The 24626-nt window shown below is 46.3% G+C and overlaps 1 protein-coding gene and 1 long non-coding RNA gene across 7 annotated transcripts in view; one reads left to right on the top strand and one right to left on the bottom strand.

Moving 5' to 3' along the window:
* The window catches only part of Fat1 (FAT atypical cadherin 1), a 123520-nt gene that overhangs the window by 7298 nt on the left and 91596 nt on the right, over window positions 1–24626 (top strand). For all 6 annotated transcript variants that reach the window (XR_013045319.1, XM_042262668.2, XM_076553441.1 and 3 more), the window contains exon 2: window positions 8778–12063. Coding sequence is in view for 5 of the 6 variants with exons in the window: in XM_042262668.2 (XP_042118602.1) it covers window positions 8796–12063 (3268 nt within the window). In the remaining variant the exon portion in view is untranslated. The remainder of the gene's footprint in view (window positions 1–8777; window positions 12064–24626) is intronic.
* Window positions 18780–21777, bottom strand: LOC121823401 (uncharacterized). The gene is made up of 3 exons (XR_006064833.2): window positions 21548–21777; window positions 19747–19959; window positions 18780–19438 (listed from the first exon to the last, which is right to left on the bottom strand). It is a non-coding gene; the product is annotated as an uncharacterized LOC121823401 (long non-coding RNA).

The raw sequence follows: 24626 nt of genomic DNA, 5'->3' as shown, positions 1-24626 counted from the left end.
GCCGAGAGCTGGGGCTAGATGTCAGTTTTATGTCTTCTGGTCCCTTCCTTCCGTGTTCAATTCCTTAGCTTGTAGATTTGAGTGGGGAGTTAGGACAGCGCTTCCCTGGAACATAGGGAAAGGACAGTGGGCAGGGTGTTACTTTGCAGTGAGAAGCCAGCAGGGAGACAGTCTGACTGAGGGCAGCTGGTACATCTGGAAGTCTGTTCTCCAGGTACCTGAGAGGGTGGACTCAGCTGTGGGCGGTCCTGTTGGGCGCTCCGAGGATGAGGTCTTTAAGGCGCCAATGTGTTTGGTGTCGGAAGATGGCTGGGAGGGGATGTTTGTCATACTGTACTCTCAAGTGAATGGGGTACAGAGCAGCAGTAGAGAGAATCAGTCTTTTCGGTGGTTGTTTTTTTAGTGTGTCGTAGGTTGCTTTCCTGTTTTAGGCTCGTGGGCAATGGAAAGGACACGGGATATTGTTGAGGGAGGTGAGTGGCGTGGAAGCCTGGCGCATATAAAGATCCCGGCAGGTGGACACAGAAGGTCATTTGGTTTGACTTCAGCTTGTGATGCCTGAAGAAGCTGTGTGTGTTGCCTGCCAGGAAGGACGTGAAGGATTTCTGTAAGGCGTTTGAGGATAACAGTGGTTTTAGGGGAGAGAAGGAAACGTGGAAAGAACTCCAAGAAGTGCTGAGAACGTACTTTTTATTGAGATCTTTGCCAGTATAAAAGAAAAATAAGGGTGTTAGTTTAAAGGAAATGCAGGGTTGGGAGCCGTTTATTTTTAAGCAGGGAGGAACCTGTGTTTATAGACTCAGCAGAAGATTGAAGGAGGGGAGGGGTGGTTGAGGTCTGAGCTCTAGAGCTGTGGAGGGTGCAGGGTTTCGTGGTGTCAGGGTGTTGGCCCCATCTCTTAAGGTGTGGGAGGAGAGAATGGGCCTAATGACTCTCTCTGGAGAGGGAAGAAAGTGAGGGGCTCTCACCCCGACTTTACTCTCGTGGAACTTTCGCTTCCCTGACCTGCCATGTGGTGAAGTACCGGTGCGTGCCCTCAGGTGCAGGGGGGGGGAGTGGGGGGACACGGACGGACATAATTTGGCTCTTCCCGAAGCCATGCTAATTTGGGAGTGGAAGAAGTAGCCATGGTAATTGCCGCTTACTGCTCCAAAGCATCCTGCAAATGGTTTCTGTCTGGAGAGAAAAAGCACATTAGGTGGTAGGGAGTGAAATCCCGGGAGGCAGACAGCCTGTTTCTGTGGGCAGAGTTTGTCCTGGACCGTGGGTGTGACCAGCAGAGAATGAGCAACATAAACTTCCACGGCCCCAGTCCAGAAAGAGAGGGGTGAAAGCAGAGGTGAATCCAGGGATGCCTTGTCAGCAGAGACGCCTGTCCCCCACACTTACTTTCTTGATTTATGTCAACTAGAAAAGCCAGCTTCATAATTCTCATAGCCTTGTTCCCACAGATTCATGCACCTAGTAAATTATATTCATATACAGATCATCCAAAACTGGGTTTACCTTTCTTAGAATGAGAATACCTGTAACAGTTATTTTGGGGCCAGTGAAATGGCGCAGTGGGTTTAAAAACAAACAAACAAACAAAACAAAGCCTGATGTCTTGAGTTTGGTTCCCGGAGCCCACATGGTGGAAGGAGAGAACTTAACCCCTGAAAAATTAACCCCTGACTTCCATGTCATGAGCACTTGCCGCATGCACACATTCACGCAAGTGCCCTCGAACACTCACACAAACGAGTAAATGTATTTAATTTTTTGTTTGTTTGTTTTGTTTTCCATTCTGAGGAGGGCTGTGGTTCTGCCCTGTGTGTATCGGGTACTTGAAGACGGTCCTCAGATAGGAGTCAGATATTGATCCTTTCAGAGTCATATTTAAGAGAAGGCCTGCTGGGTTAGTCACACTGTTTGCCTCTCCAGTTAAATTGAAGAACAGAGAGAGTTACCCGGAGTAATCACGTGATAAGCACCACGCTGGAAGCTGCCTCTCTAGTTCCTGGTCCCCTCCCCTTTCCTTGAAAATTCTGTTAAATTACAGGTTAAAAAAAAAAAAAAAAAAAAAAAAAAAACCGAAACCAAACTGGTGTGTACCCAGAAAACAGAATTTACTTGTGGGTTCTTTGTTGCAAGAATAGAAGCCCCTGTGATTTCTGTCTTGCTTAATTCACTAGAAAAATGGACCTTAGTGCCTTTTGGGTCTCCCCATTGTAAATATTTCTGGAAACTACCAATTGATTATAACTAAGGCATGGTCTTCTTCTTTGGGGAGGGGTTTGTTTTGCTTCCAAATTATTTATTTCGCTTCTAAATAATCTTACAGATCATTAAATGTTTTTTTTTTTCTAATATACAGTATTCTTTTAAAATAAGTCACTTGCATTCAAACTGTTTTGGACAGCTTGTGTTGACCAAATGATTTTTGTCCACCTGTTGCTTTGAAAATGTGATCTTCTTTACAGTTTAAGGGACACGTTAACAAACAAACAAGCTTTAAGGATGGCATTAAGGGGGTGTTGGCTTAGTGGCTGTGTCAGGACTTAATAACATAAGCGACAGTAAAATGAACGTGCGACTCTAAACTTCAATAACAAATTAAACCATGGTGTCACCTGCTGATGCTGAAGAGTGTGTGGATTGCTGTGTGTGTGTGGGGGGGGCACAACACAAAGCTCTTAACTTTAATTTTGGTGGTTTTTAATCTCATGGAGTGAAAAGTTCAATAATGTTTTCCTCATATGTAGAGGATAAACATGGCCACTTGCGTGTGTCAGGTGACCTCCGTCTCACTTCTAAGTCTTGGTGCTGAACAGAATTCTTGTGTTTGAGATGCTGCCGTGACATCCCTCTCAATTCTAAGTCTTGGTGCTGTACAGAATTCCTGAGTTTGAGATGCTGCCGTGTCTCTGAAACACGGGAACTGCTTCTAAATCTTAAAATTTTAGGTAAAAATAGGTGAAGCAGAAAAAAAAAATCCTCTTTTTAGGAGATATTATTAATCCTTTAGAAATTAGTAGTTATGGTCTCTGCGTGGTTGTTGTGTGCTCTTCATGAAGAATGTGCATTCGCAGTAATTGGAGCATTTTACATGAAGGCCTCTAGTGAGGAACTATGAGGATAGCAATATCTCACTTTTACCAGAAAAGTTATTCTTTCTTGTGCATGTATGGATTTTAGAAATCTATGCTAAAGATGTTTAAAGGGACCCCAGGCTCCTTTCCCTGAAGTCTGAGCCTAGTACATATTCTGTTTTGATTTTGGAAACTATAAATTAGAAGCACAATTTAATTATGAGTTCATGCCTTGTGACCTCCTTCTAAATATCAAAGCATAGCCCTGGGCTGAGATGAGTTTTGGAGTTTAATTTTCATAAGTATGAAACTTAGGCAATAACACACTTTTTAGACAAAATGGTGGATCCTCTCTCCTCCTGTTTGTTTGTTTTGCGTAGAGTAACAGCTGTAGTTTGATTATTTCACATTTTATAGTGAAACCCAAGCCCACAATTCTTTATTAATACTTCTGTAGGGTCAATAACATCCCCTAGAACTGATTAATTTATTTATTTGTTTGTTTGTTTGTTTTTTGGTTTTTTGAGACAGGGTTTCTCTGTGTAGCTTTGCGCCTTTCCTGGATCTCACTCTGTAGACCAGGCTGGCATCGAACTCACAAAGATCCGCCTGGCTCTGCCTCCCCAGTGCTGGGATTAAAGGCGTGCGCCACCACCGCCCGGCTGATTTTTTTTTTTTTTTTTTAAAATTATATGATTGTATTTAGTAATTTCACCTAATTCCAGTGGCATACTATTAGCAAATTCAGAGTTTCAAGAAAACAAATCAAGGGGTTGGGGATTTAGCTCAGTGGTAGTCGGCTTGCCTAGCAAGCACAAGGCCCTGGGTTCGGTCCTCAGCTCTGGGAAAAAAAAAAAAAGAAAACAAATTGGTTGTGAATGTTAGTCAGTGTGGTCCAGGAAGTTACTTAGCCTGTGATGATGTGTTCAGTGGAGCCTGTGGGTTGGTTATGGAGAGAGGGGGCGGGTTGGGGATCTTGAGAGGATGCGGCAGGGACAGTGTGTTCACGGGGAGAAGACAGCTGTACTGTTTATCTGTTAGGATTTCTCTTATGGCTGAGGAGTTGGGATGGGACCCAGGGTCTCTCTGAGGTGCCAGGAAGGGCATCATGGCAGTGGTTGGCGTGCATGGGGCATGCCCGAGTCCGGATGTTAAGTTCCAAGCACTCAAGGAGACGGGCATCTGGAGTTTCTTGTCACCCTGTTTCTGGTTCTTAGTTTCCTCACCTCCTCAGTTGCTAATTTGTCTCCTTTGCCTTTCTTCTCTTTTCCTGCTGCCTCCCTCTTCATTAAGGCTCCATCCTTGCCTGGCCTTTCCTCCCCTTCCTAGCTTTAAAAGCTCTCCTTATCACGATGACTTCTTAGATCAGTACCTCCAGGCTGGAGCCTTCTTACGTCGCCACATCTGCTGGCTTGAAGGCTTTATTCGCCTAACCGTAGCCTCTGTGTGTTAGTCACCTGTCTGTCTTCGCTGTGGTAGATACCTGAGGTCACCTACTGATGAGGAGGCATGGGGTAATTTGGTTCTTGGTTTCTGTCCTTGGTCACTCGGCCCTGGTTTTTGGTCTGTGATGGCATCTTGGTGGGAACCTGTGGAGAAGGTCTGTTTACCTCGTCATGACTAGGCAGCAGAGAGGGCGGGGTGGGGAGACAGGGAGGGAGCTGGGGGTCCCAATAGCCCCTTCAAGGTCATGCCTCCAGTGACATAACTCCCTTCCTCTAGACCCCACCCATCTCTAATGACGTCATCATCTCTCATGGGTGCCACAGGCTAGCCTTTGACACATGGGCCTTTGGGGGAACTCTTCCGAACAGCAGCAGTCAGAAGAACATCTTGTGGTAGTGTGAACTGCTGGCCCCATTTCCAGGCCGTCCTTTTGTTCTCCGACCCTGCTAGTAAAGGTGCTGCCCTCCTCGATCAACGCCACGGTCTTGAAATCTTTGATACTTCAATGTGCCTTTCTGTCTCTCCCCTCGTTCATCAGAGAAACTTGCGACAGACGCAGAGGGTGACCGCTTCTCCCCACCCCCGGCATTAATCATGATGGCTCACATAATCCTGGCTTTTCACCTGTCTTATTATGTAGCAGCCTCAGATTGGGGGGTTCCCCCCCCCTCCCCGCTGGCTTCGACCCATGCTGCCCACATTTCTCAACGTGGAGTCCATAGGGATCCCTTCTTGCAGTCAGTGACCACATGTCCCTGCTCCAAGGCCCCCTGCAGGTTCTCATTTTATTAGGAGTAAAATCGAGGGCCATAAAATGTGGTTGAGTAAATATATACATACATGGTGAGAATGGACAAATCCACCTCAGGATTCCGAGTTGCGGGTTGTAGTCTCCACCCGAGGAACTGTCGGCGCCTTACTGGCCTCCTTCCAGAGCGTGCCGTGCAGAAAAGCAGGGAAGAGAGTGACGTGGCTGCGGGGAAAACCGACAAGATCTCAGAGGAGGTTGGGACCGGGTCAGTGTCAGCACTGGGATGTCAGGTGTGTGTGTGTCACTTGTGTGATGTGTGCAAGATGACCCCGTGATCCTCTTCAAGACACCGTCCCAGTCTAATCATAAAACATGACAAAGTCCAGTGCCTGATGGCACGGGCTCCGTAGTACTGTGCTCAGGGGAGATGCTGATGCAGGAACTCGGCAGATAGTCTCTCAATGTAAGATGATTTTACAGTAAAACTCTCCGTGGGGTTTTTTTTCTCTCCCTGTCTCTGTCCCTGCCTTCTTTCCCTCCCCCACTGTGCGCCAGCCCTACTGTGCGCCAGCCCTACTGTGCGCCAGCCCCAGGACTCTCTCATTCTTTTTTTCCCTCATCCCATTGTGTTCTAGAGAGCCCGGGCGTTGCTTTCCAGAAATGTCGCTCATGCTAAGCTTGAGAAGTACGTTTGGATATGAGTCTCTCCTTTCCCCAGGCTCTTGTGCAGTCTCTGGCTATGGGCTTCTTCCACAGCTCTTACCCCTCATCCACCGGGCTCCTTTTCTCTTCATAGCCTATTTGGCTTACCGGGCTGTGCATCATCCATCAGGTGTGGGAAGTTTGGTTCACTTTCAGTCCCCCAGCGTCTAGAGATCGACCTGCCTCACAGCAGTTGTTCATTAAATATTTGTTGAAGAACTTAAATAGTTAAACGAGCAAGCAGTTGATAAACATAATTCAACTAAAAATGGGTACAGCGCAGAACAAGTGACTATATCTCCCTGTCTGCTTATTCCTTCTCCCTCCAGATGTTACAGATGTGAGCTTTGTCAGGAATTTGTGAGACTGTCAAGAATTTCCCTCTCTATGAAGCCTGTCCATATCCATACACATGCACACAGTTTTTCTTTCCTCCTCTGGCAGACATAAATGGGATCGGCTTAGTTGAGAGTCCATTTCCCTAGCTGTCATTATACATCAATCTGTTGGATGCCATCTTGTCTTTGATGGTTGTGTATTATTTTACATGTAACACTAAGCAAACACATTGAAGTGGTTGCATAGAATTTTGATGTGCCTGTTCCTTGTGAAGTGGATCCTAGCAACATTGTCTCCAAAAGCATAATATGCTTCTCAAGAAGGACAGCACCCGTTCATCACCATTTCCGTAGATAGTCTCTGAAGCATTTTCCTAACATGTACTTTTATATTCCTGGTTCAAGTGTACTTGGATTGTGATCTTGGCCTTTCTTAAATCTGTACATACCAGAAATGGTGACATTGGATAGCATGACCTTGACACCTGCAGTTGAGGCGAATGGAAGTTTTCTTTCCGTTTAGTCAAAATTCCAGGATTGTTTTATATATATATATATATATAATTCAAATTTCTCCCAAAATATTAGAACTGGTGAGCAGATTGAGTTTTTTGTAGCGGTGGTTCTGGGAGTTTATTTTGTTAAGTAATCCTTGTTCCCCTAGAGGTCAGAGGTCTGTGTGCTTTCCTGACTCCGTCTGCTGAGAAGGTGGGCTAGCTGTGGAGGAGGTGAGGGTGCCCAGCTTGAACTTGATTCAGTATCCATTAGTCTCCTAGTGGCTTTAGACACACCAGTCTCTTCTTTCCCCCTCTAATAAAATGACTAGTGGGGCAAGTTGGCGGTGGCTGAGCGAGGATGCTGCAGATTGATATGGCGTTTCCTAATTCTGCTGGGCTGTCAAGCCGGCCCTCCAGTCTGCTGTTCCTTTCCACCTTTGCTAGCTCTCACAACTTATGCATATTAATTAATCCGAGGGTCACTTCGCAAGGGTGCGTTTCCGTACCGTGCTGTCAGTGCCGGGAGTTTGTGAGAATACATTGATTTCCCTATTTTTTTTCAGGATGAATTTGTTGGCGTGAGGAAGAACAGCTGGTCGGAGAAAAAGCCCCATTCTCTGGCCAGACCTCAGCCCCCGTCGACCTGGCCTACCTTCCTTCCCACTTGTTAAAGGCCGCCCTTTGTTCAGGCTCCATCCTTTCCCTCCCGAGTCACCCTCTGCGCACTTCATGCAGTTCTGCCTCCCTGCTGCCTTGATGCCACGCTTTGATGATTGAGTTTCTGTGTATGCCTATCTTGTCTTTTATTGGTGACTTCTGGGTGACGGGTTGTTCAGGGTTTTGAAGATACCAGACCCCTGAAAAAGAGGTTATTGACAGCAGTGACCGTAAAATGGCAGTGTTCAGGGTGAGATTTGCTTCTCTGCATTAGAAAGAACTGTTAGCTATTCAGGTTTTCATATTATAAAATAACCTTTTACTGTATGCTCATGTTGGTGTTTAGAAATTACTTGAGTACAAATTTGATGGTAGTGATTACTGTAATTCCTTTAGATAGTTTTATAGTACTAAATGAGACAGTAAAGACATGCTATAGGGAGTGAACTTAATTATTTTTATGAAGAAAATAATTTCAGGATACATTTTGAAAGCAGGTTACAAGCTATCATTTTACAAGGGCCTGTAAAAGCCCCGTTTAGGACTTTTTTCTAGACGCTTTGCATGTTTACAGTACTGTGTTAGCACAAGTTTGTAAGCTTCCCCGACTTGGTGAAACATGCGTGTCAGTCTAGCAGTGGGAGACTGAGGCAAGAGGATCAGGAGTTCAAATCCATCCTCAACTACATCATGAGTTTAAGGCCAGTCTCAGTTACAGGAAGTCCTGTCTCAAGGAATTCCCCTTTCCCTCTCATGAAAATAAGTTTATGAGATTTTGAGAATGTAAATTCTGGTGTGTAAGAGAAGATACATAATATCCATTACCTGTCTATTTAAAAACTGATGTTTATGTTTGCCCTGAAGACTTAAGTATAACAATAAAATTCAGGCCTGTGGAGAGATGGGTCAGTGGTTAAGAGCACTGCTCTTGCAGAGGACTTGGGTTCTTGGGTTCGAATCCCAGCACTCACATAGCAGCTCACACCCATCTGTAACTCCATTTCCAGGGCCTCCGACATTCTCTTCTGGCCTCTTTAGGCACTTGCGTGCATGTACACAGAAATACACCTGTGTTCACAGATACACACTTACACACATGAAATTAACAAGATTGCTGCCAAACATAATTCTAGACTTGTTAGAGTGTTGTCTTGAAAAGCAATTACTCATATTCTGTGTAGGTGGGAAATGCTTCCTTAAATGTAACTAATTTATAATTTATTCTTACCCTGATACAATTTATAATTTATCCTTAATTTATAATTTACTTGTGTTTTATTTCCCCAGATAACACTTCTTGCTTCCTCTCTTACAGGCGGCCGAGAATTAAACAATGGGGAGACACTTGGCCTTGCTTCTGCTTCTCCTTCTCCAGCATTTTGGAGGGAGCGCTGGCAGCCAAAGACTCGAACCGCCGGCCCCTTCTCTACAGTTTACACACTTCCAGTACAATGTCACTGTGCATGAAAACTCGGCAGCCAAAACCTATGTTGGCCACCCTAGAAAGATGGGCATCTACATCTTAGACCCCTCGTGGGACATCAGGTACAAGATCATCTCGGGAGACAGCGAAAACCTGTTCAAAGCTGAAGAGTATGTTCTTGGAGACTTTTGCTTTCTAAGAATAAGGACCAAAGGAGGAAACACAGCTATCCTTAATAGAGAAGTGAGAGACCATTACACGCTGATGATCAAAGCGGTTGAAAAAAACAGCAACACTGAGGCCCGCACCAAGGTCCGGGTACAAGTGCTGGATACAAACGATCTAAGGCCGCTATTCTCGCCCACCTCGTACAGTGTTTCTTTGCCCGAGAACACAGCCATAAGGACCAGTATCGCGAGAGTCAGTGCCACGGATGCGGATATCGGCACCAACGGTGAATTTTACTACAGCTTTAAAGACCGCACTGACATGTTTGCCATCCACCCAACAAGTGGCGTGGTTGTTCTGACTGGCAGGCTTGACTTCCTGGAGACTCAGCTCTACGAGCTGGAGATCCTGGCTGTGGACCGGGGAATGAAACTGTATGGTAGCAGTGGGATCAGCAGCATGGCCAAGCTGACGGTTCATGTGGAACAGGCCAACGAGTGTGCGCCTGTGATAACAGCAGTGACGTTGTCACCCTCTGAGCTGGACAGGGACCCAACCTACGCTATTGTCACGGTGGAGGACTGCGATCAGGGTGCCAACGGGGAGATAGCATCTTTGAGCATTGTGGCTGGCGACCTTCTGCAGCAGTTTAAAACAGTGAGGTCTTTCCCAGGGAGTAAGGCATTCAAAGTGAAAGCCGTTGGGGGCATCGATTGGGATAGTCATCCCTACGGCTACAATCTGACCCTCCAGGCTAAAGACAAAGGGACTCCTCCCCAGTTTTCCCCGGTGAAAGTCATTCATGTCCTTTCTCCGCAGTTCAGAGCTGGGCCCGTGAAGTTTGAAGTGGATGTTTACAGAGCTGAGATCAGCGAATTTGCTCCTCCACATACACCCGTGGTCCTCCTCAAGGCCACCCCTAGTTACTCCCACCTGAGGTATGCGTTTAAAAGCACCCCTGCAAGAGCTAAATTCAGTCTGAATCCCAACACCGGTCTCATCTCCATCTTAGAACCAATTAAAAGGCAACATACCTCATCCCATTTTGAACTCGAAGTGACAACCAGTGACAGGAAAGCTTCCACCAAAGTCGTGGTGAAAGTTGTAGGTGCCAACAGCAACCCCCCTGAGTTTACCCAGACGGCCTACAAAGCATCCTTCGACGAGAACGCGCCCGTCGGTACCACCGTGATGAGGGTGAGCGCCGTAGACCCCGACGAGGGTGAGAATGGGTACGTGACGTACAGCATCGCAAACGTAAATCACGTGCCGTTCGTCATTGACCACTTCACCGGCTCCGTGAGTACGTCTGAGAACCTGGACTATGAGCTGATGCCTCGAGTGTACACGCTGAGGATCCGTGCCTCCGACTGGGGCTTGCCCTACCGCCGGGAAGTTGAAGTCCTTGCCACGATTACTCTCAATAATCTGAATGACAACACCCCCTTGTTTGAGAAGATAAACTGCGAGGGGACCATTCCCAGAGACCTAGGTGTTGGGGAGCAGATAACTACGGTTTCTGCCATTGACGCCGACGAGCTTCAGTTGGTGCGGTACCAGATCGAAGCTGGAAACGAGTTGGATTTGTTTGGCTTGAACCCCAGCTCTGGGGTCCTGTCCTTAAAGCACTCGCTCATGGATGGCTTGGGTGCCAAGGTTTCTTTCCACAGTTTGAGAATCACAGCTACAGATGGAGAAAATTTTGCCACGCCACTGTACATCAACCTCACGGTGGCTGCCAGTCGCAAGCCAGTGAACTTGCAGTGTGAAGAGACCGGTGTTGCCAAAATGCTGGCCGAGAAACTGCTGCAGGCGAATAAGTTGCACAACCAGGGAGAGGTGGAGGATGTTTTCTTTGATTCCCACTCGGTCAATGCCCATGCCCCACAGTTCAGGAGTACTCTTCCAACTGGAATTGAGGTGAAGGAGAACCTCCCTGTGGGTGCCAATATAGTTTTCATGAACGCGACCGACCTTGACTCGGGCTTCAATGGGAAACTTGTCTATGCCATTTCTGGAGGCAATGATGACAGTTGCTTTATTATTGACATGGAAACAGGAATGCTCAAAGTCTTATCTCCACTCGACCGTGAAGTAACGGACAAATACACCCTGAATATTACCGTGTATGACCTCGGTATACCCCAGAGGGCTGCATGGCGTCTTCTAGATGTCACCGTTCTGGATGCCAATGATAATCCACCCGAGTTCCTGCAGGAGAACTATTTCGTTGAAGTGAGTGAAGACAAGGAGATAAATAGTGAAATCATCCAGGTGGAAGCCACTGACAAAGATCTGGGCCCCAGTGGACACGTGACATACTCGATTCTCACAGATACAGATAAGTTTTCCATCGACAGCGTGACGGGGGTGGTGAAAATTGTCCGGCCTTTGGATCGCGAAGCCCAGCCTGTGCACTACCTAAAGATTGAGGCCAGGGACCAAGCCACAGAAGAACCTCAGTTGTTTTCCACTGTGCTTTTGAAAGTGTCGCTCGATGATGTTAATGACAATCCACCCAAGTTCATTCCACCTAATTACTCTGTGAAAGTCCGAGAAGATTTACCAGAAGGGACCATCATCATGTGGTTAGAGGCCTATGATCCTGATGTAGGTCAGTCGAGTCAAGTGAGGTACAGTCTCCTGGACCACGGAGAAGGCCACTTTGATGTGGACAAACTGAGTGGGGCAGTTAGAATCGTCCAGCAGCTTGACTTTGAGAAGAAGCAGGTGTATAATCTCACCGTAAGGGCCAAGGACAAAGGGAAGCCCGTGTCTCTGTCTTCCACTTGCTACGTGGAAGTGGAGGTCATTGATATGAATGAGAACTTACACCCGCCGGTGTTTTCCAGCTTTGTGGAGAAGGGGGTAGTGAAAGAAGATGTCCCGATTGGCTCATCGGTGATGGCCGTGTCAGCCCATGATGAGGACACCGGGAGAGATGGAGAGATCCGGTACTCCATTAGAGACGGCTCTGGTGTCGGCGTCTTCAGGATAGACGAAGTCACAGGCGAGTACCGTTGTCGCTTTCGTTGGATGTTCTCCCTATCTCTTCGAGGCTTTGCCTCGTAATCCCCAGTTGGTTTCTGTGAGGGCTCAGCATGGAAGTACGTAAATGTGTTTTTGTCCCTTTGGGCTGTGAAGATAGAGGCCGTAAGCCATGAGGCTGGACCCAAAGGAACTGAAGGATTAAGTGTACGTCAGATGCACGAAAGAGAATTGATATCGTTAACACCGATCGTGAGCTCTTAAATTTGAACTCTATTACCAAGATCGTCACTGTGGTTTTGTAGTAACTTTGAAAAGCATTCTGCGAGGTGTTGCACGCTGGTAGATTTGCATGCTAGTGCAGTAACATCAACACCATGTGGCATGCCGTCTAGGGGCTGTTGCACACCTGCAAAATTATGCAGTGTACCCAGAGATTGTACGCGCAAAAACTTTTTTTATCATCTGCTTTACCCAATCCAGGATATGAGGGGCCATTGTAGGTAATGGAATGTTGAACTGGAAAAGACCTGGCTGGCAGCTGCCTTTTTCAGTCATGGTCTTAGACAAGTGAAACACTTCTTAAAATTAATTTCTTTTTATTTATAAGGTGAACAAGTTCAGGTTTTTTTTTTTTTAATTTTTATTTTGTTATGCTGTATGATACTGGGGATTGAACCTAGGACCCTCTGCATGCTGGGCAAGCACTCTCTACAGAGCTTGGTATATCGTCAAGGCTTACGTGAGGAAGTAGTAAAGTAACACGTTGGATTTATTAATCCTTTTTTTTTGAAATGAGAAAACAGTGTTTTGCTGGAATATGCTTTCTTCTAGAATGCAGTTCTCAAACTGGAATCTCCTCCAGGGCAGCCAGTTCTTGAGTCTGTACTGTTTTTCTTTGCGTGTACGGATTCTGCCCAAGTCAGTGTTCTGACGGGGTGTGAGCTTTGCAGGGCAGGCATTGTCTACCTCCAGCCTCCAGCCCAAAGTGCCCAGTGCACAGAGGCTGCTGGGTAAGCAGTAACATAATAGATAGGTAAATAATGAAGGTCTTCGCTCCGACTGCCTCTCCCTCCGAGTGTGCTGAACAGAGGGAGACTAAATGCTCTAGCGCCAGTCAGGTCTAGCTCTGCCTCAGTTTACTCCTTTCACTGATGCTGCTCTTTTATAGATCTCTTCATTCTAAAAGGACCCTTATTATATTAAAGATTAGCATGTTCGGTAATACCCCACACTTAAAACCGCAACAGAAGCCCATAGGAATTTAGCCATAATTCACCCTAGAACCTATACTGCCATCTAAGGGTACATAGCATATGGAAATAAAGGTTTCTGGGTTTTTTGTTTTTTTTAATTATATTTTCTATTAATTCAAGGGGTTTTCCCCTAATTGATTATATTTCACTAGCATCACTCATGTAGACTTCTCAGAATTAATTTAAGACAGAGGGAAGTGGAATAATCGATAGTGTTTGGTAATCAGTTTTTAGGAGGATAGTTTCATTTTGGGGGTGTGTGTGTGTCCTACTGCCCGATATAAATTAGAATTTCTGGTCCAGTAGCGATATAGAAAAACACTCAGAATTTAAGGTTGAAATTGATACTTTTCCTGTAAATTTTCTGGGAACATTTATTCTTACCTCCTTTTTTTCCCCTCTCTCTCAACATAAATTTCAAAGCCTATAAGGAGCTGTTAGAAGTTAAAGTTGAGTCAGAAAATATAATTTGAGCCTTAATTTGCATTTTCTTCGTGACTTACATTATGAACACTGCCTTTTGGCTTTTTTTTTTTTTTAAGTGAAAATAGCTTATATTACTGTCCTAAAGGATCACTTAGAAACTGGCATTTTTCACCTATACATTTAAGGGAAGGGGTTGTCCCTGATGGCAAACGGGGAGGAAGAGGAGGAGACAGCTAGGCATACAGGATGGCATCCTGAGAGAGGTCCATAGCAGCTTTGCAGCAGCCAGGCAAGGCCTGAGGTTTTCCAGTGTTAATTTAGTGGGAGGGGAGGTGGGGGAGGTACTGGGATTCTGGGCAGTGAGCTTGGTTAGTGTGCGAGAGACTGTTACCTGCGTCTATAATGATATTCAACGGTGAGAGAAAAGCTGGGAAGGTCTAAGTCATTTATCTCGTGGTTCTTGATTTACAGAGGAATATTTTCCCCGTGTGATAGATACGTGGGTGTGCTTCTGAAATTGCTTAGTTGATGTACTAGTTAGACATTTGGACCATTGTATTTAAAGATGTAAGTTGGGCAGTAGTAAAATGATCTGACCTAGTTGTTTATATAGAGTTGCAGCCAGGACAGTGGTATTAAGTGTTCAGTTTCTTCAGGGAAAATATGCATGTTTTATCCGGTAGAAATGCTAAGATTAAGGATCTGGGTTAGCTGGTCAAGTGGTTGATATGTAAGCATGAGACTTGAGTGTGAATCCCCAGCACCCTTGTGAAAAGCTGGGCGTGGGAGTCTTTGTCTGTAATCCCAGGCCTCAGGAGACGGACACAGGCAGAGTGCTTTCTCTGGCCAGCCTAGCCAAGTGGGTGGGCTCCAGGTTCAGTGAGAGACCCTGTCCCCCAAAATAAGATGCAGGGCCTGCAAGATGGCTCATAGGTAAGGGCTCTGCACCAAGCCTGACAACTAGAGTTCAGTCCCTGGAACTCACATGGTAGGAGAGGAGCAATTCTTGTAAGTTGTCCTCTGGCCTCCATGGGGGTACTGTAGCATGGTTCCTCTTCTACTCCCCAAATAAATGTATGTTAAAATAAAAAATAAGGTAGAGAGAGATTGAGGAACACACCTCAATGGCCTCCATACACATGCATACACATCTGCACATGGACCTGCATTCACTTGTGTAAACACACACACACACACACACACACACACACACACACACACACACGCCCCATAAATACATACACAGCTAAAATTAGCAAGCTTTTTTATTTAATTTGGCCAGTGTAGAAGTCGGTAAAGATTTCTGTCTAATGAAGAAAAGTAGGGGCAGTTAGGGAAGACTGGGAACCTCATAGAAGGCAGTCCTCAAGTGCAAGTCAACTGGAGGTGGACTAGCTGAAGTCAGGCTAGCACTTCGCTCTTTGCCCATTTCCACTGTGTTCACGTCTCACATTGGTGCATCTGATGTTGCTCTAAGTGATCAGGGCCTGTGCAGGGCTGTGCCGGTTAGTTTCTGTCCACTTGACACCAGCTAGAGCCAACTGGGAGGTGGGACCCACAGTTGAAGATATGCCTCCATCTGATCGGCCTGTGGGTATATCTGAGGCCATTTTCTTGATTGTTGACAGGTGTGGGAGAGCCCCGCCCACTATGGGTGTATCCACCTCTGGGCAGGTGGTCCTGGGTTGTGTAAGAAAGCAGGCTGAGCGAGTCATAGGAAGCCAGCCAGAGCAGTGTTCCTACAGTCTCTCCCACAGTTCCTCCCTCTAGGGTCCTGCTTGACTTCCCTCAGTGATGGAGAGCCACCTGGATAAGATGCAACAAATCCTATCTCCAAGTTGCATTGGGTCAGTGTTTTGTCCCAGCAGCAGAGACGCTAAGTAGGACAACTGTTTTGGCTCTGGAGACCAAGAACCCATCTACTTACCAATCTGCGTCTTGCCTTTGGCATTCAGCTGCTCACGCTGATTGAGTAATCTGACCAGATTTTTGTGGTGGCTTAACCATTTCAACACGACCAAGCGTGCATATCTTTATGTGCATTTCACAGGCCAGGGAACAAACAGTTCAGCAGCCCGAATCAAAGTCTTGCTCTGTTCAAGATTCTTCTCTTTATCTGCTTCAATTTCCAGCACCGACAACAATAGTAATTAAAAATATTCTATGGACTCCCTAAAGTATGTCACCCAATACACAGCCAGATTAGCTGTGAGTTTCATACATATTTTGTTAATTGCTTTTCAGGGAGGGAATATGTCGTTGCCGTGTGGGAGCGGCGGCCATCTGCCTATCTGATATCTCTCTGTATGTTTTTCTAAGCAGCTTCTGGAGCTCAGCTACTCTCAGGGATCCTGGCCTTCGTGATCACTCTGCCACTTGAGGTTTGCAAGGGTCGAGCATTGTGTGGAACGAAGGCTTGGAAAGCCAGTCTCTTCCAAGTACCAATTTCCAGAGGTCTAATTACAGTTCTTGAAATCAGTGAGGGGGCTGGGAAAGTGGTACAGCAGGGAAAGTGTGGGCCACTCAGACTGGAGTTTAGTTTGCCTCCCCAGCACCCTCGCAAGTCAATCCAGTCAGGACAGAGCCGGCCCCTAGCCCAGGGCTGGGGTGGGGTAGAGATGGGCAGATCCTTGAAGCTCATTGGAACGCACATGGTGGGAGGAGAGAACGGAGTCCTGCAAGTTACCCTTCAACCTCTGGGTGCTGTAGGGATGGTTCATCTTCTCCCCCGACCAAATAAATATATGTTACAAAAAAAAAAAAAAAAAAGCAAAACAGAAAAAACCGGTAGATTGAGGAGCACACTCAAAGGCTTCCACACATGCTTATACACACACACACATCTGCACATGTGCCTGTGCTCACATGGATCAAGGTGAAGAGGACTGAGGAAAAAACTTGACTCTGGCTCCTACGTGCACAAGCATGTGTATGCCCACCGGGACACACCTGTGTTTGCAAGGGCTCTTGAATGCGCATGCTCGCGCAAGCACACACACACACACACACACACACACACACACACACACACACTAAAAATATCCTTGCTGAGGATTTTAAAGAGAGATGACTAGAAGTGCGTCACGAGCTATCTTTGAAGCCCGCGTGAGCTCATGTTTAGATTGCAGTGCGTGGACATTATGCTCAGCTTTTCCCTTATCACTGCATTGTGCTTCCGATGACTTTGTGGTCAACTCCGCTGTGAAGCAGAAACAGAGCTTCCTTCCCTTTTGTACGTTTCTGGAATAAATCGTTTAGCTCTCTCGTCTCCCACCATGTCTGTTACTACTTGAGGACCAGAATCTTAACATCAGTTTCTTAATTTCGAAAACTAAGCCAGTCTACAGAAATGCCTAGCCTCCTTTTTTTTTTTCTTTCATTGTTCATGGACATTCAGGTTGGAAGCAATGTTTAGTTAGTTCAGTGTCTTCCCCAGCGTGGGTGGGGTAATCGGATGCCTGTGGGTACAGTTCCTCTTCATTCCGGAGTAGTTTGCTTCCGTGTTGGCTTGTTACAGGAGCGCACCTCAGGAACAGTGTTCCCGGTTCGAACCGCGTCTTTGGGGAGTCCGTACTTCTCATTAAGATCAAACTGTAAGCTCGTTCATGCCGTGTCTACTTGTTAGACTCTCAGTCATGTTTTCAGAATTGAAATTTATGTTTCCATGGAAAAGTTGGAATGAGTTCATATGGAAATGGAGCTGTTGTGACAAGAGAGCTCCTCATCCAAAAGATGTGGGAGGGAAACTGAGGACTGCCTCCTCCCTCCCTCTCTCCTTCCCTTCCTCTGTTCCTCCCCCTCTCTCTACTTACCTACCACCCTACCTACAGATGCTAGGCAGGCATCTGTGTTCCCAGACCTTTGAGACTGCAGGCTTCCGCCGTTAGGCCCGTCTGGGGACCGGACGGCGTTTCTCTTACAGGGAAATGGGGTGGTGCTCTCTTCATGGGAACATCTTAGTCACTGATTTTTTTTATTGGCCCCTTGCCTCCCACTGTGATGTGGACACAGGGTGAGTGCATTTCTGTGGTGGAAGCAGAAAGAATTCTAGTCCAGGCCAGCCTGACTGCTGACCTCATTGAGAGAGAGAATGTTCTGGAAGTCTGAATACATTAATTTTAGGTAGTTCCCTGGGTCCAGTTTTGAAAATGTCTTTTCCTAACTTAACACAGGGTAGTGTGCCTACATCCTCGGCCTCACGTTGTTTTCTTTTTTTTTTTTTCCCTGCTCCTGCCGGGCCACAAGGAGGAGGAGGGTCCCCCCTGGGCCATGACTGCAGAGTGTGCAGAACTGGCCGGGAGCTGGGTGGCCCTTGGTGGTGGTGTGGTTAACTGCAGAGTCTGCCCAGTGGGCAAAGCCAAGCGGCCCTCAGGAGGGTGGTGACTGTGGTGGGGGGCAGTTCCCCTCGCTGGAGCTGGGACTAAAATTTCTGGTGACGGGAACTTAAGGGAGAGACTGGTGGGAGGCCTCTCAGGGAGTCGAGAACATGGTTGGTACACGGGCTTCTAAGTGTTGCTGTCTCTTTCCTTAAGTGGCCGCAGCTGCTGTCTGGCTCCTGGTTTTTTAGTCTTCCAGCAAAGTTGAGGAGAAAGAAATTTCCTTCCCAGCCCCAGAGAGATGGAAAATCAGGCTGTGGCAAGACTCATCTTGGATGGTATGCAGTTCCGGTTCAGTTGAGGCAGGCCAGGCTGCCGCTCCTGAGGGATGGGAAAGGCTCCTGAGGCAGGAGGATTTTTTTTTTTTAAAGGTGAAAGTGAAATCTAATTAGTAATTCAGGAAACTCCCTATTGTTTTGAAAGGAAACAAGAGTTGCTTTTCTTTGGTTATTTGTGTGGTACTTACCAAGTTGATGCTTCTAGTGCTCAGTGGGGATGGGGATGGGGATGGGGATGGGGGCGGGGCTGGGTGTTGGGGGTGGGTAGAAACACTATCAAAGTTGTATATACTGAAGCAGAACTTAGTAGTACTTTCTTTACTACCCACCTTAAGGTTCAAATGAACTCTCTCTCTCTCTCTCTCTCTCTCTCTCTCTCTCTCTGTGTGTGTGTGTGTGTGTGTGTGTGTAGTGGGGGGGCAGAGCTGGAGGGTATCAGGTAGAAGAGACCTTAAAACAGGGTTTGTAGCCCTGCTTTCCATGGTAGGGATAATGATGGTGAACGTCAGTGTAAGAAAAACAGAGCCAGTTCCAAGTTTGAAGCCAGCCTGGGCCAAATACATAGCAAAACCCTGTCCCCAAAACAAAACAGAAAAATAAACACCAGCCGCTTTCTGAACGCTGCCACCAGGAACTGTTATAAGCACTTTCTGTGAATTCATGTATTAATTTTTACAACGACCAGATGCTTTGCCTACATGTCAGGTAAGCTAACATTTATTATGAGGAGGCTAAGGAACTTGCCCAAGGCTGATTGGGTACTCAGCCATAGAACTTTGGATGGCTTCTCACTTTCCAGCTGTGGTGCCCAGAGGGATGCTCAAAGGAATCCCATTGGAAAGCTCCTGCCTGGCTGTGGGCTTCAGTCCTACTTTTCAGACTTGGTCTTGAAGGATCTTTGAATCTAAAGGTCTTCTGGCATAGTTTGCTCAGAATCACATACTGTATTTTAGCACCGAGATTGACATGGGCCTCACCCGGGCTTGTAATTAAAGTACACCCAGCATCAGTTAAAAATCCTGCCTCTGGAATGTGGAGGGTGCAGTATCCCGAGCCTTCTCCTGTGGAAATAATGGTTTAGGCCAGTGGTTCTCAACTTGTGGGTCGCGGCCCCCTTGGGAGTCAAAGGACCCTTTCACAGGGGTCGCCAAAGACTATTGGAAAGCACAGATATTTACATGACGATTCATAACAGTAGCAAAATTACAGCTATGAAGTAGCAACGAAAATAGGTTGATGGTTGGGGGCCACCACACCATGAGAAGCTGTATTAAAGGGTCGCAGCGTTAGGAAGGTTGAGAACCACTGTTGTAGAGAGTCACAAGGCTCCTTCAGAACCAGTGTACCCTGCAGGGTAGCTGAAGCTAACCTGATCAGTGCTCCTCCCCCTTTGCATCGGGTTCCTCCTGGTCCTTGTGGTCCTTGTGCTCTGTTGTTCTCCGTGATGCCCTGGCTCCTGCAGCTGCCCCCACCAGGAATCTGGCACTTGGTAGGAAAGCCGGTCAATCACTGTTCTGTCAGGGAGCCATTTTTACATTCCAAGAAGGTGACAGGTTTAGAAGTTTATCATTTGATGAGTGGCCTGTGTGTATAAAGATGTAATGTTCAGTGACTAGCTGGCCTTTTACGATATTCACCACCTTCTCCCATTATGAAAAATAGACGTTTACGCCCTAGGTGTCTGTCCGTGTTGAATTTTTTCCTCCCCATAATCATTTAATTGCTTTTGTTTTGATTATGAAGTGTTTTAGTCTGGCATGCTGGACTTGTTAAGTGTTTAGTATTTCAGCTTATATTTTGTTTATTGTATTACTTTGCAGTTAACTTTACAGCATCTATTGATTTATTGTTAACATACTGCTGGTTATAAATATTGTATGTTCGCCATAGTGCCACGAGTCTTTCATGGCTTGGTTACTAGGAATAAATGGAGTTGAGAAGATTGCCATTCAAGGACACATGCCTCTGCTTGCTGGGTTGGCAGCTCTCCAGTTCCACAGCAGTGATGCAAAGCAGGAAACATGTATGAACTTTAAATCTCATCATTTAGCTTAGCTTGCCTTGCTGGTTAAGCTGTCCCTAATCTCAGGACAGCTGATACTGCATTGAACCCGCTTCAAGGCCCATGCACTAACCTATCGAATGGGATTCTGTAACATTGTCTTTTTTTTTTAAAAGGCTGGAAGAGGCCTCCACATGTAATTTTCCAGTAATTGATTTTGTTTTCAAAACTAGAAGTTTCCTGGCTATCTCAATAATTTCTTAATACTTTTTTAGTTGGTGATAATTTATCCCACAGCCTTGCCGCTGGCGGGCTTCTCCCACCCCGCCCCCTTAATCCTCATCATCTGTATGTAGTTATAGTGAATATTTATTGAGTACTTGCAGGGTGTCACACCTGTTATAAATAGCCTTTTACATAGGCCTGTTGCCTTAGCTCTGTCATGGTAATCCATGAGTAAATTTAGATGCGGCTCTCTGTTGTTACTTAGGTTTTTTTATTAAATGATAACACACGTGGTGCTGAATAGAGATCAGGCACATTGATTTCAGTCATGGCATCTTGAAATATTCTTTATAAAATATAACAGTATTACAGTTTTCCTGTATTGACTCTCCAGTAGAGCTGATCCACCTTTCACGGACTTCTCCTTCACCCTTCTGTGCGTCCGTCCCCCGTCCCCGTCCCGTCCCCGTTCCCCCGCCCCATGCATAAAGTCCCAGCTCTGGGGTCAGCCTGTAATGCCTCATAACCTTGCTTCCTGATAAGTGTTGTGTGTGCCCCTCACTGGCCCCTGCTTCCCCTTTGATCTGTCCGACCCTGCTCCAGCAGTCCTCAGCTTCCGGGGGACCACTGCTTCCAGTTGCCCTGTTTTGGGGTGTACTTCTATTGATCAGCTTTTTTTTTCTTGCTGTCCCACATAACTCTGCTTCCCAACACTTTCTTCACAAGCCTTTTTCTTCACATGGAACTGATGGCCTTTTTTTTTTTTTTTTTTTTTAAATGCGCTTAAAAAGCTGTTCTTTTCTTGTACATTGCTCATGGTGGGGAATTCTAAATCTTTTCTCGGTGGATTCTGATAATTAACAGTCAGCAAATAATTTGTTAGGTTGGTCTGATAAGCAGCTGGATGATTCTCCTTAGCAGCTTCTCCTTAGCACCAACTCACCTTGCTTCTTTGTGGTCATGGGGATGGTGTACTCAGTGCTGGGATCCGGGTCTTCTGTTTCTATCTCTTTGGACACACGGTCAGCGTCCAACCTTAATCACCCTTCTGTCCGCTAAGCACCCTGGCCAACATAGCAGCACACAGTGACTGAGTCAACATACACATGACTGACATCATAATTATAGTTACAAAGACTGAGCAAAACTCCTGCGTCCCTGATACCTAAATCTGAACCTTGAACGCACAGAGGTGTACTGTGTGTTTGGTTGCCACGGAAACTTTTGGCTCTGTTTGAAAGATGTTTATTCTTCCTTCAGAGGTGGAGCAGGCTGCTTATAGTATCATGGGTTCACCCTGGGCTGAAGTTGTAGTCATGGACCTTCAGGGTCCTTAGAGCCCCAGCTTTAAGTCCCTCTGTTCAGAAGTCTCAAAGTTGCCAGTCCTCCCGAGGTGCCACGTAGAGGGACCAGGAGGGGAAGGCTACCTGACGGTCACGTGAGTGATGTGTTGCAGCCTACCAAGTAGTCTTCATTCCACGGCGCTTCATCCAGGGTTGCACTGCTTTTAATGTCGGTAGTTGTCTCATTTCGCTTTTACCAGTGGACTAGAGAAAATTCTCTGATGGCACAGTATGCCCTTGTGTGTAAGATGACCCGGCAGACAACCATTTTATGTTGTGTCAAGTCAAATAACCTCTTTCCTTTCCTCGTAAGATGGTGCCGCCTCCCCGCTGAGGTGTGCTGGGTGCGCAGCTACAAAAGTAAACCTGGCGGCCTGTTTCGGTTTGAGGTGAGCAGCCCTCTGGGCTAGCATCATCAGGTCCTTCGGAGCGCCACCTTACCACTCCGGTCCCGCTGTAGTGCTCCTTTGTTTATGAGTAAGCCGTCAGGAAACTCACACTTGAGTAGCACAGTTCGTTTTCTTGAAGACTCCGGTTTTATGTCCATGGACTTACAAATCAAGGGTTTGATGAACTTTGTTAGATTGGTGAGTAGGTCTCTTATTTAGGACAAAAATGAACGTGCTGCTTTTGCGGGGTTCATTACAAAAGAGGGTTAAACAACCTTGGGGGAAGATGGAGTCAGGGTGCCTATGGCAGCAATGGGATCTATGGCTTACAGCCCTTGACACACATGTCACTTTAGTCTTGAAGCCTCTTAACATTAGGCCACTTCAGATTTCCCATAAGCGAGTGCCTGGTGTACAGTTGATATTGGGTGACGGGCCATCTTTGGGTAAACCAAATCGGTGTTACATGACATTTTTCATCTTGGGATTTGTTGCTCCGCTGAAGATGTTTAATCTGTTTAAATGAGGGTGAGCTGGCCTTATAAAGGCCAGGTTAATTTGGTTGAGTGAGGCAGGGGAATAGAAATCACCGTTTCAGATGGAAATGTCTTCAGAGGATCTTTAAAGGTATGATGATGGTACATGCCAGGGCTTGAAGGGAGGAGGTAGGAGAATTGAAAATTCAAAGCCAGCTGGCTACATTTTAAAAATATCTCCAAAAAAAAAAAAAGTGTTTATAATACTGTGATAACATGCCGGCTGTGGTGGTGCATGCCTTTCATCCCAGCACTCGGGAGGCAGAGGCAGGTTGATGTCTGGGAGTTTGAGGCCAGCCTGGTCTACAAAACAAGTTCCAGGGTAGCTGGGGCTACACGCAGAGAAACTCTGTCTCAAAAAACAGGGGAGAGAGATACTGTGATAACATTATACCTGATGGATGCTGATTAAGCAAGCATGAACACAAATAATTTATGTTGGGTTTTAATTACCTGTGTTATTGGTGCCAGAAAGATCTAATTAACCACCACAGCCACGGACTATAGCACTATGATTTAAGGCCAATGAAGTTTTTTATCTGACCTAATCCCAGCTTCCCATTGACACCTCTTCTTGTTCGTCTGTCCGCCCTTCGTTCGTCTGTCCGTCCCTCCGTCCCTCCCTCCCGCCCTCCTTCCCAAACTACCTCCCTCCCTTCCTCCACCTCTCCATCCCTCCCTCCCTGCCTCCATCCCTACCTCCTCTTCTTCCTAAACTGAGGCCAGCCATGGTTAATGCTAGGATGATGATTGCTCTTTTTGACTTAACCTTGTACAGATCCTAAACCGTGGTGAGTTTTTCATGGCATCTCAGAGTACGCCTCCCATCTTGAACCTTGGTTGAGGGAGCCCATTTAGAGCCCAGCACTCAGTAGCCACTTATTCTCGAACTCATTGACAAGCTGTGAGTCTGCATAGGTAGGTACTCACTGCAGAAAGAGGCTTTTCTGGCCAAGGCTAAGAGTAGAGAGCTAGCCTATGGGTTTTGAGAACATTTCCATTTAACAAAACCACAGTAGTAGATTCCACCCTGGGGCCTCTGATCTCCTGAGCCTTTGACTTTTGACCAGGTTTATAGTACCAGTCATGAATTCCTTCCTGTGGAGCAGGCCTTGTGTTTGATCGGAAATCGATTATTTACCCCATCTCATGCTGGCGTCGTCACATCTTGCCTGGCAGGTTGCTTCCATAGCACTCAGAATCCAGCACAGGTTAAGACCATTGATGTCCTCTCCCCAGGTTTACCTTCTCCCCTGCATTCACCTTTTGGCACTATAAAACTACCCAGCAGGGAGGAAGTTTTCAGGTCAGTCCCAACTGGATTTCTCGTTCTCATAACCAAAATGAATTTTGTCTGAAGCAATAGGGTCTTAGCATTTAGTTCTGCTGGACCACCTAGACCAATGGCAATAGGTTGTGTTGTTTTGGAGACTCCTGGATCCTCTCCAACCAATAATTTATGGGGAGGTAGCCCACACCCAACTAACCTTTGTCAATCCATGTAGGGTACCTGTGTTCAAATTGCTTTTTAAAAATCAGCTTATAAAATAGTGGACTTCTACAAGGGATTTTTACACATCCTTGACTTAGCCCACCCTCTTCCCCTCAGGGCCAAAGGTTTTATATATATATATATTTCGTCTCCATATGGTGCATTTTATAGCTATTTGAATGCATTTTAAAAACCTGCTTTGCCCTCCTTCTAGAAGATCGGTTTTGTGGGGGCAGAGGCTGCTCTGCGTCTCATGCCTAGA

Source organism: Peromyscus maniculatus, chromosome 17 (genome assembly GCF_049852395.1).
Source record: "Peromyscus maniculatus bairdii isolate BWxNUB_F1_BW_parent chromosome 17, HU_Pman_BW_mat_3.1, whole genome shotgun sequence".
NCBI classification, from domain to species: domain Eukaryota; kingdom Metazoa; phylum Chordata; class Mammalia; order Rodentia; family Cricetidae; genus Peromyscus; species Peromyscus maniculatus.
The sequence above is the reverse complement of the archived record's forward strand: the minus strand, read 5'-3'. Positions and strand labels throughout refer to the sequence as shown.